General features: G+C 36.5%; 1 protein-coding gene across 1 annotated transcript in view; it reads right to left on the reverse strand.

Annotated features, from left to right (window-relative positions):
* Positions 1–17,405, reverse strand: part of UNC13C (unc-13 homolog C) — a 501,491-nt gene that overhangs the window by 467,127 nt on the left and 16,959 nt on the right. The window contains exon 2 of the mRNA XM_084880006.1: positions 5,810–9,041. Coding sequence (XP_084736132.1) covers positions 5,810–8,786 — 2,977 coding nt within the window. The 5' untranslated portion in view covers positions 8,787–9,041. The remainder of the gene's footprint in view (positions 1–5,809; positions 9,042–17,405) is intronic.

The following is a 17,405-nucleotide window of genomic DNA, read 5'->3' on the forward strand; positions in this document are numbered from 1 at the left end:
ATTCTAGAGTACATAGAAGCAAACAAGTCTAAGCCAAAAATTTATGGCTACATGCTTCATTTGCATGGAAAATTTTACAAATGGGCTGCCTTCTACCATTATTAGTACTGCTATGTTAGCTTTGAAGAAAGATATTCTATCTAATAAAGAAAGAATAGGCTAATTGACCTTGCAATGATGGCAGTACCCACAGCCAATAAGGAGGGGATATTCTAATTAACTGCCCCACCCTTAAAGATGGCTGCACCTAGTCCCTCTTAGACCCCCAGCCACCCAGGGCTGCCTGAGGCTCAGGTAAACAGAGTTGGCCAAGGCTTGTGCTGCTGGCAGTAACAGCAGCAGAGATGTGATGGGGGCCTTGCCTCCCCTGATCACCAGGTAGCCTCCTGCCCCTAAAGGCTCCTGGACTGTGAAGGAGGGGGCAGGCTGGGCTGAGGGACTCCCCATTCCGATGCATGAATTTTCATGCACCAGACCTCCAATAATAATAATAATAATAATAATAATAATAATAATAATAATGCAAACTTCAAATATGCAAAAAAATATAAAATTTGGAATATGTTGGATGATGAGGATTTATTTATAGGCAAAGTAAAGCGTTCAGTGGTTCATATAGCAGAATCTCTGAGAACTTCTAAAATAGGTGATTTCTAAAATTTTCAATTTACACACATTTTTCAAATATGGTACAAACTCCATCAATTCTGACCTGAATGCTTTGAAGGTGAGACTCAAATATATTCTAGAGTTTGATAGATTTGGACCACCAAAGCCTAAACATTTAGTTAAAATATGTATTCTTCTTAATAAATTCGACTAGGTTTTTGGAGATATGTAGATTATACCATCATAGAAAGAATAGCTAGCCTTCTTATAGATGTGATTAATTGAGCCAAAGGGGGGTGTCATGTTTCATTTTCAATTATGTTGTACTTATTGTACTGTATCACAATATATAATAAAAATGTTCTTTAAATTTAAAGAAATAAAACTATAGTTATTTGGATTCTAAACGTTCTCTACCTTATATGGAACCAGATAGCCCTTTAGAGAGGAGGCTAGCAATTTTTATCTATTCAACAACTCTAACAAAGATTTACTCTATAACAGATGCCTGGGCAGGCTCTGGTATTATAATAGCAATAGAATGAAAAATTCACTCATTGACTTTGCAATCTAGTATAGTAACAGAGATTTATAATAATCAAAGAATCATATACCTAAATGTAAATTTGCATTCATGAAAGGTGCTATGATATAAAGTACTTGGAATTGACCTAGAATTCATGAGTTCCTAACTCTCCTAAATTGGATTAAATTCATTGACCCAGTAATTCTACACCTAGGAATATATCTTCCATATATATACTATCTCATTTTCTTAAAGATTGTATTGTGTATGAGTTTGTAAGAAATTTAACTGTTCAATGATATGAGACTATACTATTAAATTATGCAATAACTATATAGTAGAAATATGTGTCATTAAAAATATAGTGGGCAATAAAATGAGATCTTTTAAGTACATATTTAAAAAACATATTTCAAAACAACATGAATGCATGACAGGTTAATACCACTTATATTAAAAGGAGAATATAGGTATTTATACATATAGTCTGGAACAAATTATCTTTCTCTGAAGAACTGGATGAGCTATTTTACTTCCACTTTTAATTTTTAGCATTTTGTATTAAGGTGTTTTTTTTAAATTTGTATATATGTGATGGTTGTGGTTATTTTATTTACAATTAATAAATAAAAATGGCTCTATTACATGACCATTGCAGAATCAAAATGTTCAGTGACAGAACCCTAATCATTTGTAATTTCACACCATCACTATGGGGACAAAAATCACTCTGCAACCTAAAGCTCCTTAGATGAATCTCGCAGACTGAGAACCACTAGTCTAAATATCAATTGCAGGAAAAATGTTTACATTGAAGCTCATGGTTTATTAGGAACCAAGATAGTTCCACAAGTTTTATAACTATTCAGAAAACAAAATGTACACCATAATAAAAATATTAGTAGTTATGCCAATTGCTGATGTCATAGTTCTTTTCAGAATCTACAGAAGCCCACAAATGACAATTTAGACAAAACAAAGTTTTTGTTCTATTGCTGGAAATGTTTACTTCAAATAGATCATCCTTCAAGTAGCTAGCTGTACAACTCTACCAGTCTTACTTTATAAGATGAATCAAGGACTTGAAGTAGAAAAAATGAGAATTAACTATTTCATATCAAAACCTCAGTGCTTTTCATACTACTAGTATTAATTAATTTCTCATGAAAATCTTTTAGTTGAAATAAACCTCAGGGTTCATGGTACCTTCCATCTTTAATCATGTTTCCCCACTTTAGAACATGAATAAAATAGCATTTCAAGTGAATAAGCATATGGCTGCTTGAAATAACCAAAATAATTATCCATTTAATTCTAGATCCACCCATTACTAGCTGTATGACATTAAGTTACATAAGTTTGTAGCATCTCAGTTTACTCATGAGCAAAATGAAAATAATGGGATCAAATTCACAGTGGTGTTGTAAGTAAAATAATAAAACATACAAACTGCTTAGAAAACCCCTGGTCTCCAATACTAATCAGTAATGAGCTTTTCTCTCTAACCATACTTCTGAACTCTCAAAAGACATAAAGTCATAGTCTTACCAATTAAGGACACAGCTTAGATTTGCCTTTGACTTTGAAGCTTGTATCTTTTACTTAGTACCCTGTGTCCCTTGATTATCTCAGTGCCATCTCGGGATAAAGCATTAGTCTAGGCACAGGGCATCTGAAAGGATGAAGAAGATAAGACTCTTCCTCTTGATTAGAGTCAAGTAAAAAAACAAACAAACAACAAACAAACAAAAACAAATAAGAAATGTGCATAAATTATCGTGCATAGGTAGAAAGCTATGCCATCAGGAGCAGGTATATGGGAATTCAGTGAGCACAACAGTTCATTCCAGTTGATAAGTGGTGCAGGGCTGGAGGTGGGAATCAAATAGTAACCACCATGGTGTGGAGTGCAGGCCAGCCTCACAAAAGGTACCACTCAGCAGGTTCTGGCCATAAGGGAAGACTATGACCTCTGTGAGTCTCTGGCTACAAACACTCTAAGTCTCTTTTCACACAAGCAGCATGTAATGTTCCTCAGAAACACCAGTGCCAAATATCGCTGTATATAAACATGGAGGTCTTTAAAATTCCTCTGTATCAGGACCCTGTAGATAAAAGTCAAAATAAATAACTCAAATCTATGCACTTAATCCCCTAAAGCTATCAGCATCCCATGCTGTTAAAAGTGGTCCATCTCGCCAGGTTAGTAGTGGAGAAAAGCAGCTTTGCTAGCAAATGGTGACTGGATGGTCATGGAGAGAAAAAATACGTTGACATTTATCCAAAGCCCAGTAAGCAGATGGCAATGGGCACAAAACCTATCATGACAATTGGCACCTCATTGGGGTGCTCTGAGCAAGGAAGAGAACTGAAAAATGCCCTGTTTTGGCTGCCCTTCCATGAGGCATATTGGTGGCACAGGAGGGGGACGACTGCCTGACTGGTGTCAAGGGGAGAAAAGATGGCCTTTAGAATCTAGGCTACTGCAGCCTCCTGGGTAGTCAATCTGGTGCCTTTCAAGCATCCAGAGAGTGACTTAAAGATGTGTATCAGATTTCCTCTAGGATAGATGATATCCAATAGATTCCATTCAAAAGTGGCTCACAGAATAAAAAATGAAGCCCCAAGACAGAGGGGGTCTGCATTTTCTGTAACCAGGCCTAGTATGTCATGTAAATAGCAAAATATATATATTTTTAATCTATTTTAGGATTCTTAAGCTACTGGTATGTGGATAACCAGGGCATTTGTGTTTTCTAAGCATAAGTGCCAGTGGGTGACGAGGACTGTTAGCTAGTTGATGAGAAGGGTCATTACCAGCAACACTTTGCAGAGGTTTGATAATTTGAAATTTTTTAAAAAGTGGATGAAGATCCATTTTTTCTTAATCATAGTCTTGTTGTGTTTATACTATTGCCTAACATTTCAGACACCTTAACTAATTAGCATTAACAAATGCATAGATTGCATCACAATAGACACACCCATACACATATACACACACACAAACATTGCTTAGTCTTAAACCTTTGATTAGACTTTTCTAATCTACAGAAGGTAAAATACAATGTCAAACTGCTGTCAACTAAGTTTTAGTAATAAGAAACTGTCAACTAAGTTTTAGTAATAAGAATGCCTAACTTTTTAAGTCACTCTGAAATAAAATAGACATTATTCCAATAAAAACTTTCCAAAATATTGACTACTTTGAATTTTCAAATCAGTTTTTAATATAGAACTCTACCTTCAAAAAACAAACAAACAAACAAACAAACAAAAAAACAAACAAACAGTCGATGCACCCAAGATCCCCTTGACTTATGGTTTCTTTAAATAAATGACATGGAATGTGCAGTTTTATATAGACAGATTTTTAGAAAGGAGAACTCAAGTCATTATTTCAGTTGTTTTAGCACCCACAACAGTTTAACCATAAAGGTCTCTGATTATTCAACAGCCCACCCATATCCAACAGAAAATGGCCAGTTTTGAATAGTTTCTGATCCCAACTTTGGTCAAAACAAAGAAACCATAATCAGTTACTGGCTGCAGAAATTATTATTTCATAATAGCAAGTAACATAAATATAAATATTACATAAATATGTACCTTTATGAAATATTATGCTGAGTATTTTAATTAAAGATAATGCTATGACCAAGGAAAATATTAACAATATATAATTCATTAAATTGAGATATACTGAATGAAACTATCCCAAAGATATAAAATGATAAGCATGCAAACAAAATAAATGGTAAGGGATTAAGGTAAGTGAAGATAAATTTTGGTTGAGAATTTAAAAGTCAACATATTATTTATTTATATGCAGCTAGTTTTCCAAAGAGTATGATCTGAAATTGTTCCCCCACAAAAATCAAGTAAAATGTTAGGTAAGGAACTCCTTTCATATCCATAATGGGCAAGAGATTTCTGCTCTACTCTTTAGGGGAAAACTTCTTGACTCTGCCACCTTCCTGAGTAGTGGAGTGAACTGTGAGCACTCAAGCATAGCCTCGGGCAGTGGTTGGCAAACTCATTAGTCAACAGAGAGGCAAACCACAGCTCAGGAGTGCAGTTTGCAGACCACTGGCCTAGGGTTTTGGCCCTACTGCACTCTCTCAGCTGCATCCATCCATAGTAAGGGGGGCTATGGTCTTCCATGGCACTGGGTAAGGTTGGCTGTGCAGACCCAGCTCTTCCTACTGGCAGCCCCCACAGTGTAGAGTGGATGACACAAGGAATGGTAGATGAGGTAGTCCCTCCTTCCTAATTATTTAAGATTATCTATACCTTTCTCCCCAACACTATAAACCTAACAGCGCCAAGGAATAGACCCCAGGTTGCTCTTTTATTTAAATCAGCCTTTCCATGATAACTGTTGCCTCAGAGCTGGTTAATATGACATGAGGTTTATATATAACCCTGGCAGAGAAATATTGATCTACAGAGTGCAGGGTTTATTTCAGTATGACCTGTTTTGAAACATCTTGATTTCAAATCATCAATCCAAACTTGTTGGAGGAGCAGTCTGAGTAAAATAAAATCCTTACCAGAATAAACATTCACGTTCCTTGCAATAAATTTTTCTCCCACGAATAAACATGCTCTAAAAATGCACCACCCAATGTTAAAACACAATTAGCTCATCATGTATCATTGAAACATGAGTACCTCCAGCCAGGATCTTCTCTTCCAATTCTGCCATTTGCATCTTATAGGCTTTTAAAGCTGCTTCTTTGAAAGAGGGACGGATTCTCTTTGGCTTTGTGATTTCCACAGGCTGTTCGGGAATGTTTTGGTTTTCATCTTCTTTTATTTCCATTTCAGGTAATGTTTCATTTAAGGGTTCCAACCCTCCTTCACTAACCACATCATCTGCCTGCCCATCATATCCCTCATCTTGTGGGGTTTCATAAGGTGTTTCATAAGAAGAGTGATCGTATTCCTGCATTGGCTCATCTATTTCAGTAATACTAGTCCTGTTTTCTAGCTTGGCAAGAACTTGTCCTATCACCTCAACATAATCTGTTTCATTATCTGCTGCTGATTCACTATAGTCCTCCTCATCTTCCGCTTTATAATAATAAGGTTCTGTGTAAACATCAGAGTCCAGGGTGGTACTTGATTCATTTGCAGTTGATTGTGACAATGTCCGAAATCTCCCCATTAAGGAAGAGCCACTGTCCTCATACCCACTGAGACTCTGTGTGCTTTTGTTCCATACCACCTCCAAGGCTGATTTAGCCCGCTGCAGTGTAGATCCAAATTTTGGGAAGCTGAAAGCCTTATCAGAAAGGTCAATGCTTAATCGACTATGCCAAGATTTGGGTGGGGCATCCTCTGAATCATCACTTTGCAATTCACTTTGACTTCGGTACATGATGGACAACTGGCTTTGATTTGGGTACAAATCGTTAGAATTGGCTTCCTGATAAGAATCATATTGGCCAACCCACTGGCCTTGTGGTTCGTTATCCAGTCCAGGGCATGGAGATGAGTTGTCATCTTGGGTTAAATCATAGCTCTCAGAGTCATCCTGAAGGTCACTATGGCACTTCCCCGAGTCTTCTTGGTCTTTATTGTAAACATCTAGTTGTTGGTCAGATAGACTGTTTGTGTCATAGTCAAAAGCTTCCTGAGTGGATGAATCCAAACCTAAATCAGCTCCTTGTTCCACTTGATTCCATTCCTTCCATGGAGAAAGATCCTCATGTAAAGAAAGCTGGGAGTCGCTGTAATGACTTCGGTCTCCAGATGCACAAACCATGCCATTGCTCATTCCGCTATCCACAGTTTCTGTGTTCCCCTGGACACCCTGCACAGCCCCATCCAAAAGTGAGTCCTGAGGCCTGTCATACAAGGTAGGCGTGCCCTCCTGTTTCCTTTGCCAAAGTTCCCGGTCTGAAGATGACAAGAGGGAACTTCCATTCGTTCTAGTGAAAAACTGATTGTCTGAAAAGTCCTCAGAGTAAGATTGACACAGTCTGGAAAAGTCTGACTCAGAGCGACTAAGCTTTGCGGTAAAAAAATCACTCTGTGAATGCCAGAGGGGAGTTGCATCTCCATAATGGGTCGTAGTTTGTTTTTCCAAGGTACCTGGTTCTGGCAATTGTGAGGACATTTTATCATAATCTGATTTATTTGAAATTTTGCTGCTACTAGCAGTTTTATTTTTGGCTCTAGCATTGTGTGATTTTGAACTTGGCTTGGAAACACTTCCCTTTGTTGGAAACTCTGACTTGGAAAGCACAGCATAGCTGTTTCGATTGAGTTCAGATTCCAGCTCTCCATCACTGTCATCTGGTAGCCTCCAATTATTCTTCTTGATTTGGGGCTCTGGAGTAGACAACTTTATATCCATGCTCTCATAGGTCTGGGAAGATGGTATCCCTTTCTCTTTTCTTTCTCTGATGTCATGAGTAAGAATGTCTGTTGAGATTCCAATACCTGTTCCTTTGAGTTTATATGATTTTTTTAAGACCAAATCCCTTTGCTTAGAAGTTTCAAAGTACACCAGTATGGGCCGAGGCTTTGCATTTGGGCAGTCCCTTTGGTGTCCTATTCTCTGAGCAAATTCAATTTTAATAGCATTTGTTGCATCTGAAAAGCCCATTTTATCTATTAGAATTTGGTACACCACCACTTCGACGTATTCACATCTCTCTTCGGGCACATTTAGAAATCTCAGGCTCGCCTTGCCACCCGTGTGACCTAAGTGCTTAATGTAATCATGGATGTCTCTGGTTTCCCTCCGAGACTGGACAAACCCTGTACGTAGCTGTTCAATTTCACTTTGTACAACCTCCACACTGCTGGAGATCTCATCGATGGAGTGCTTGAGAGCATTGACATGCCCACGTAGCTCAGAAAGTTCTGTCTCAATCTGACTTATTCCCTGAAGTTCCTTAAAGATCATTTCCATGACATCATGTGTTTGACTAATACACCCAGAGGAACTGAATCCTGGCTCCAAGGCATTTGCCTTTGGGTTTCGGGCAGATCTGTCCAAAGATTTGCTTCTTATTCCCCAGGTTTTCTTCATTGTGCTCAACTCTGAATCTGAGGAGACACAGTCTTGACTCTTTTTCCATTTCCGCAGTTTACGTAAAGCTCCTAGTTTTAAGCTATGCAGAGTGCGTTCCCCATCAGAGCTGCCCTCGGAAGGAGCCAGGCTGCTTGAACTCTTTCTATTGCGTTTCACTGGCATCATGAGTGTTGACTGTGGCTGGTTTTCTGCACTACTCCTTAGTTCATTGAGTGATTCTGAGTAGGAACTCTCAATTGAAGATAACTCTTGAAGCAGATCTTCATTATCACTGTTGGTTACATTAATATTTTTTTGCAGGCCATTGGCAATAGCTACTCGGTAACTGAATGTTGGTGAGAGAGAAAATTCTCTGTTAGCTTCGTCTTCTTCAGTGGATAAGTTGCGAGTAGATGAACACTTGGCAATCTTCTTTACGGTACTTTTCAAGGTATTAGAAAGTTTGGGGGTTTTGGTGTGGCCAGCAGTAGGAAAGTCTTGATCTCTTTTCTGCTCACGATTCTCTTTTTTTTTGTTTGTATTCCCCAATTTCCTTGTAAACATTCCTTTGCAAAGCTTATGTATGTAAGGTAAAATCAGGCTCTTGAAAAGATTAGCCACCATGGAGAGCAATTAGTGCAAGCTTCTCTACTCCAAAAACATAAACAAGGTGTCAGGATGAAAAACTGTAAACCCAAGGCAAGCATCACTGTTCAGACGTTCTCTGAATCATTGAAAATAGCAGGAAGGGCAGCGTGGCTCTGCCACAAGGTCAATGTCCTGTGAAAACCGAAGCCAAGTTCCATTTATGGAAGACATTCTCTCCTGGAGAAGGGGTTTCATCAGTTGCTCTCATTTCCATGTGACTTCAAGTACTGTCTAAAAGAAAGCAACGTAAAAGTGAGTATCAGAATTTAATTCTAGACTTATCCCATTTCTAACATTTTCAAAAGTATTCAAGATACATAAAATTGGTAAGAAAATTGCAGAGAGAGCAGGGTAATATATTAATTTCAATACACAGTTGCTTTTAAAACAACTACAAAGCAAATCAGTAACCATATCTATGTTTAAATTATATTTTTTCCTAAATTATCTATGGGCAGCCAAAACTGGTTTGGCTCCGTGGATAGAGTGTCAGCCCGCAAACTGAAAGGTCCTGGGTTCGATTCCGGTCAAGGGCATGTACCTGGGTTGGGGGCACATCCCCAGTAGGAGGTGTGCAAGAGGCAGCTGATCGATGATTCTCTCTCATCGATGTTTCTAAATCTCTATCCCTCTCCTTTCCTCTCTGTAAAAAATCAATAAAATATATAAAACTAAATAAATAAATAATCTATGGACAGACACAATTGAAATGGTAATAAAAGATAATGATAATTTACAAAGGTTTGTATAAGATAACAAATTTAAAAGCTATATTAACTTCATGATATTGTCATTTCCCCATTATTTTATTTCCTAGATTGCATTTACTTAGAAACACATAAGCATTTAAATTTAAATGTATACACCCTATCCCAGATATTTAAAATTAATCAAATTAATATTATCCATATATATATATATATATATATATATATATATATATATATAAGACCTTTTCTTATTCAAGTAATCTTTTACTTTTCTAGGCATTCAATGATTCAGAATTTCTTAAATAATGATTAAAGTAATCCAAGTAAGACATATGTTATATGCTAAAGTAAATACTAAGAGAAAATACATCTTTTATAGCCATCAAATTTGTCAATGACATATAATGGTTGAAAAGAAATAGAAGGTTATATCAAATGAGGTATTATAACAACAATAAATCCAATTGGGAAAATATATTTGAAAATGCAGATAGTACATCCAAGTTTTGAAAGGACGGGACTTGAGAGCAGAGCAATGCTAATCACCCAGTGCAGCCCTGTGGCAGATGGCAGGAGACTCATCCCCAGGGTTAGCACCAGAAATAGCCATAGGTTATCAAATCACAAAAAGAAACTGTGCCACAGATAAAATGATCCTACAGAGAATCAAGAATTGGATGGATAAAGAAGAAGGAGGAGGAGGAAGAAAAGAAGGAAGAAGAGGAGGTGGAAGAGGAGAAGAAGATTTATATGAATTTTTCCAGTTCACTAGCAGTGTGATTTGTATGTGATTTCATTCAAATAAAATGTTGTTAAATTTAACTTACTGTTTTATTGTTGAAATAGATCACAGAATAATGGTAGCAGCCAAAAGCCTGTACTGACATTGGACTACATATGTGGGTAGAAAAATAATCTATTTAATTCTTTAAAGTTACACAATGAACTACATATTGTTTTAGGAGTCAACTGACTCGTTACCAGCTCCCTTCACTTGGAAACCTGCCATTTCTCTTCACTGGGGCTCTGCAGGGACGTAGAGAAAGCCTGCTCTGGCAGGAGCCCAGCTTCAGGAGAGGCGGGGCTATGGAATGAGAAAGGGAAGCAAAAAGATGAAGGAGAGAAACAGAGTGACTCTAAAGAAGTCCAGGTCTGCTTTCATAAGTTGTCAGAAACCAGCTCCTCAGCTCCTCTTGTCTGAAACAATTTGCTGTTCCTTATACGTATAAGCCTGAATCTGTTTTCTACTAATAAAAATGTCAAGTAATTGACTCCTGAATGAAATTTAGAATAGTATTTATTATACCCCATATGACCTCTCCATGTGGAGAAAAGACTTTGGAAAGTTAAGAAGTAGGATGGTAAATAAATTACTTTAAAATCAATTGGTAGAATAAATTGTTCTATTTACTAAGCACTCAGTCCAAGCTCCTGGATCCCCAGACCTGAAAACAAACACCCGCTTTTTGTTTAAATGAAAGCAGTAATTTTGTTAATGCTTATGATATTTTCATGAAATTATCTAGACTTTCTGACTTTTATTATTAGTTCAGAACTATTACTTTACAAAATAATTGTTGAGAAAAATTGAGCAGAAAAATTCAACCCAAATTGAAATCCTGGTTCAGAAAACATGAACCCCAGGGCATGTATCCACATTTACCCATACTAATTCCCTTGTTCTACATTCCAATCACATACAGTGACTTGTTATTCACTAAGGGCTCCATGCTCTTTCACACCTCAGTACCTTTTCTGTTCCCTCTACCTAGACTATCACTCATGCCAGCAATTCTGTCTGTAAAAATTGTGTTTAAACTCCAAAATCATTAGTCCTGTGCAGACTTCACCAACCACCCAAACTGAGCTTTTGTCTCTCTTTGCCACACTGGCCCACAACCTAGCTCATAAGCTATTAGAATTCTGTAGTATAATCTCACTTCTGTCTCCACCTGCTGAACTATGTCCTCTTTAAGAGTAACAATTATGACTTGTCCTATTTTAAACATCCTGAACCCAGCATGCATAATAAGCACTCGAGAATTATTTGCTGAAGAATTGGCCCAAAGGGCACAAAGTTTCAGTTATGCAAGATGCATAAATCCTAGAACCTTACTGTACAGCATAGATACTGTAGTTAATGAGACTGTATTGTATACTTAAAGGTTTTGCTAAGAGGGCAGATTTCATGTTAAGTATTCATGTCAGAAAATAATAATAAAGCAAGAAGGAAAGATAGGAAGAAACTTTTGGGGATAATAGATATGTTTATGGCATAGACTATACTGATGGTTTCACAGATGTAAACTTATATCCAAACTCATTTTTAAAAGTTAAAACAATTGTCACTTACTAAATATCTTCACTTGCTTGCCCCAAATTAAACTCCATTCAAACCCAGTCATTTTTTCTTAGTTATTCATCTAAATTAATATCATAATAAATATCCGCTTACTCAAGACTTATACCCAGGACTCATTCCTGGGTATATTCTAGATTTATATAATCTATCCCATATCTATATCCAATTGATATTATCTCATCCCATTAGTAATGCCTTAGTTATGAACTCCATCATTTCATATCTGGACTATTACAAATGTATCTTATGTGGTATTCCTAGCTCTAATTTGGTCCTTCACTCAAATTGATCTCTCTAAAATTAATATATTTTCATTTTTATTGAATTTATTGGGGTTATATTAGTAAATAAAATTATATAGCCCTGGCTGAGTAGCTCAATTGGTTAGAGATTGCCCTGGTGTGCAGCTGAAGTTGCAGGTTCAATCCCTGGTCAAGAAGCAACTAATGGATGCATAAATAAGTGAAGCAACAAAACACACACACTCTCTCTCTCTCTCTCTCTCTCTCTCTCTCTCTCTCTCTCTCCCCCTCTCCCTCCCTCTCTCCCTCTCTCCCTCTCTCCCTCTTAAAAAAATAATTAAAATATATTATTAAAAGAAAAAAATTGCCGAAACTGGTTTGGCTCAGTGGATAGAGTGTCAGCCTGTGGACTGAAAGGTCCCAGGCTCGATTACGGGTCAAGGGCATGTACCTTGGTTGTGGGCACATCCCCAGTAGGGGTGTGCAGGAGGCAACTGATCAATGATTCTCTCTCATCGATGTTTCTAATTCTCTATTCCTCTCTCTTCCTTTCTGTAAAAAATCAATAAAATATATATATTTTTAAAATAAAATAAAAAAATAAATTACTTGGGTTTCAGGAATACAGAAAATGAGTATTTTCTTAAAATATAAAAATTATTCCACTTACAATACTACCTGTCTTAGGAGACTCATTTCCTATCACTCCCACTGGCACATCTGTCCCAGCCACATTGAGGAAGTCACAGTTTCCTGATTACCACAGAGTTGCCTCACAAATGTGCCTTTTTTCAAGCTGTTCTCTCTGCCTCCATTCCTTTCCTGAATATCTCTAGAATTAAGATAGATCTTCATTCAACTGCAGCCCATCTGTATTTGTTATTCACTTCCATTGCTGCTCTTTGATTTAGTAGTAAACAATGACACCTAGTACTAATACTTCTACTAGTACTTTGGAATCTACAAAGTATTTTTTGTGCGTAAAGTTATATGATCTTCATGGTAACCTTGCAAATGTATTATCTCCAGTTATGGTTATAGACAGTGAGTCCCTTAGATGCTCAAGTAGTTGCTGGTATCGCCTGACTTTAAAGCTTGGTTTCTTCACTATAATGATTTTTTAAAATATATGTGTATATTTTATTGATTTCAGAGAGGATGGGAAAGGAAGAGAGAAATAGAAATATCAATGATGAGAGAGAATCATTGATTGGCTACCTTCTACATGTCCCTGCTAGGGATCAAGCCCACAACCCCAGCATGTGCCCTTGATCAGAATTGAACCCAGGACTCTTCAGTCCTCAGTTTGATGTTCTATCCACTGAGCCGAACTAGGTAGGGCCATTTTAATAATTTACATTCTCCTTACTTTAGTTAGACCTTTAATATTACAATAGCTTACTGGTCTCGTAAAATAATATTTTCTACCATTCCAAAAACCATCCCATGGACTGATTTCCATCTAACCTTCCTTAAATGTCATTTTCCTTTTTTTTTTTTAAACTCCTACTAAGCACTATTGCATATCCTGTACTTTGGACGGATCCACTAAGCTTATTTCTGTGGTTTCTTTTATACTTGTTCTTCACTCAGCTTAGAATGTCCCCTGTTAATCTGGTTTCAACCACTGAGGATAGATCAAAACTAAACGTTTACATGAAAATTTAACTACTCAAGTCAGCTTCTTCTTTTTTCCTGTCCTTATTATCTGAACCATGATATTTATACCTTAATTATTCTTCTAAACTATTCATCAGATAGTCTTTGCACATGTTTTTCTTTTTTTGTCTATTACATGCCAGATACTTTCTTGAATGCTCTGTATATACTATTACATTAATGTTTGACAGTAATCTCTGCAGTAGGTACTGTTATTGATCCCCATTTTACAGATGAAGAAACAGAACCTAAGTAACTAAGCCCCACGCCACATAGGTGGGAAGTGATGTAGCAAGAACTGCAACCCAAACTAACTGGCTTCAGGGTCCATTACACTAAATAAATCTATAACAAGAAATTGTGAATATTGCTGGCAAATTGGTACATTGATTAGATGTCCACACACCTAATTAATGAAATCTAAAGAGCTCTGTACTTTCAGTGTCTCAATAAAAATGTGTTCACAAAGTATGCGTCACAGATGATTAGGTGCTGCTATCTCATTTTGCCCAGTTTTATTATTTCTACCTGCCTCAAAATGAACCCTAAGGCCAAGAGCACATCCTTAAAAGCAACACAATGGGTTAATAATTAGTGGTAACTTCAGACTAACTTCTAACTGACCAATAACCACGTGAAAATGTGTTCTACAACATTATTTTAATTACAAGAAAATACAAATTAAAAAACAAAATGAGATACCATTTCATATAGGCAAAAGTAACTAAAAATATAAAAATACTGGCTACACCAAATGCTGGAGAGGCTGTGGAGCAACTAAAATTTCATACAGTACAAAGGACAATGTAAAAGAATATAATCACTTTAGAAGCTTTTGGCAATTTCTTATAAAGGTAAACCTTCATTTACACTATGACCCAGCAATTGCATTCCTAAGTGTGTACCCAAGAAAAAACAAGGCATATTGTTTTCAAACAAACTTGTATGAGAATTTCCATGGACACTTTATTAATAATATTTTGAAAGTAGGAAAATATCCATCAATAAGAGAATGGATACATAAATTAAAATAATGGAAAACTAACCAGCATAAAGAAGAATGAGCCACTATTACTCGTGAATCTTGAAAGTATTATATAGAGCAAAAGAAGTCAGACACAAAAGAGTAAATATTCTATGATCTGTTTATATTCAAGTCAGGACTAAGCTATGATAATAGAAATCTGAAAAGTTGTTGCATATGAAGGGTGGGGACTGATTTGAAGAAAAACATTTTGGGGTGATAGAAATGTTCTATATCTTAATTGGGGTAGTAGATATATTTTCATTTATAAATTCTTCTAATTATAAATTTGAGATATCTCCATTTCACTGTTCACAAATCTTATTCCAGTGAAATAATATAAAATGAAAAATGGAACATGTACTTTGATAATGGAAATAGCACATGAAGAAGCAATATCCTGGAATGGTGGAAACTGGTTTACTTGTTTGTATAAAAATTAGGTCTTCTTTAGTTGCTGAATTTAGTGCAATTTCAGAACATGCAGAACACATAAGAAGTGTTGAACAATGCACTCATAGGTCTAAGCAGAAAGACAATATAGTAGGGAACACAGCTTCTTTAGACCTTCAGCTTCATCCAAAAGGCCAAGCCGCAATTCTCCTATCTGTTTGGAAATCCTCTGACGCAGAAAAGCCTCCTTGTCTGGGACAGACTGAAGTTGTCTAGAGGTCCCCTGTCATGCAATTGGAATTCAGAAAGGTATTCATTTTAATGTTCTTTGTTTTAGAATCTCTTCTTTCCAGGGGTCATATATCCTCCTGTGATCTTAACTGAATCCCCTTTAAGATAATGCTCCAGAAATTATATCTTCTCTTGATCACATCTTAAGTTCCTTTCTCTCTAAAGGGTCCATCCAACCTAAGCAATAAGCATGTTCACATCTTACCTTATTGTAAATGACAAACAAACCAACAGCACAGCCTTCAGCCTTCCTTCAATGTTGTCACCTTCTCAGGCCACTGCACCTTCCAACTGACGCTTCCAAAGCATAGAGGAGGCCTGCTGTCTGCCCTTTCTCCAAGCCCAGCAGTCTCCTAAAATGTATCTTTTCTGAGATATGGATAATATTTGTCTAATGTCTTAATCTTCCCCATCCTGCCGACTGCATCAGAAACCATTAGCCATATTGTCTGTCTTTAAATATTTCCATATACCTCTGTGACAGCAGGGCCTGCCTGAGTCTCTCTCCGGACACAGTTATTTTGACTAGAGTGGTCATATCATAAAAACTGGGCCAATGACGTTTTCTTTCTTGGGAATTGTAAGTTGAAACAGGAATTTTGACAACAGAGCAACATAAAGTTCTGACCAGAACAGCCAACTTTTAAACTTGGTAAAAATTTAGCAGTGGAAAGACATAAAAATAAAATAAAATAAAATAAAATAAAATAAAATAAAATAAAATAAAATAAAAGAGTGCAGACAAATGGTGAAAAGCAGAATGAGAAAAAATATGAGCATAGAGGAAGCAGACCACTTTGTTTCTGATTGCTGTTTAGGCCTAGATGTGGGACCAGTATTAGTTTTGTCTAATTAAGTGAGATATCAGTCTAAGTAAGTGTTTTTCTTTAGAAACAAGTCCTAGCAACACCCTCCACTGGCCTCTCTTCCTCTTCTCACCTTCTTTTACTCCCCTTTCTTTTAACTACAAAATCGATAAATTTCCATAGCTTCTGGGTTTTTTTGGTTTTTTTGGTTTTTTTTTGTATTAATTCCTATTAATGATTTGACCGGCTTTATCTGAAAAATCATTATCATCTCAAATTCAGTATTTCAAATTCATCTTCATTACATGACACTCTAACTTTCTCAGATAGTACTTAGTAACAAAGCCAACATGTTCTTATTTATACAAATGGGAACTCCAGTTTCACTACTAATTCCTCTATTGTTTTGCCCCAAACTTACCTACAGGCCTTAACTTTACAGTTTCTCCCATCCCTATACCTCCTTTCCATTCCCATGGCCTCCATTTTAGTTCAGGCCCTCATCAATGTTCACCTCAGGTCATTACCTTCTTTTAGAAAAGAAAATTCAAACAAAAATTAAACATTTCATATAGGTCCTAAAATATCCCAATCATTATATTATATTCATTAAAAAATAATATCACTTAATCCTCACCACAGACATTTGCACTTGATTATGAAAATGACTTCCTAGCTGTTCTCACCTCACTGATTATGCACAACTCTAGATGTGTCTTTGTTCGGTAGTAAAAGCAAGAATTTAAAACTTCAATAAATTTTGTGCAGCATCGCAATGGACCAAAACTCAGATGCTTACATAATTAGTATCCCCCCCTTCCTTTCCATTAGAGTTTCCAGTGCACTTCTCCTCACACAATGGAACTTCCCTTGATTCTAACTCTTGAGTGAAAGCCAATTACTCATGCTTCAAAGCTTGCAAGCAAAATGGATGTGATACTTACAGCTAAAAATTAAAATTAATGTCTCGCTAAATAGAGCTGCAAGTTCATCCTTTTCCTAAATCACAGGGTGCTTTTAAAGAAATTCCATAAAGTAATCATTTTAAAATGCCTAATAGCAATACATATTTTAACTTGTTCAGCAAAGATATATCCCATTCTATATA

The sequence above is a fragment of the Pipistrellus hanaki genome, assembly GCF_964339955.1.
Source record: "Pipistrellus hanaki genome assembly, chromosome: 1".
NCBI lineage: Eukaryota > Metazoa > Chordata > Mammalia > Chiroptera > Vespertilionidae > Pipistrellus > Pipistrellus hanaki.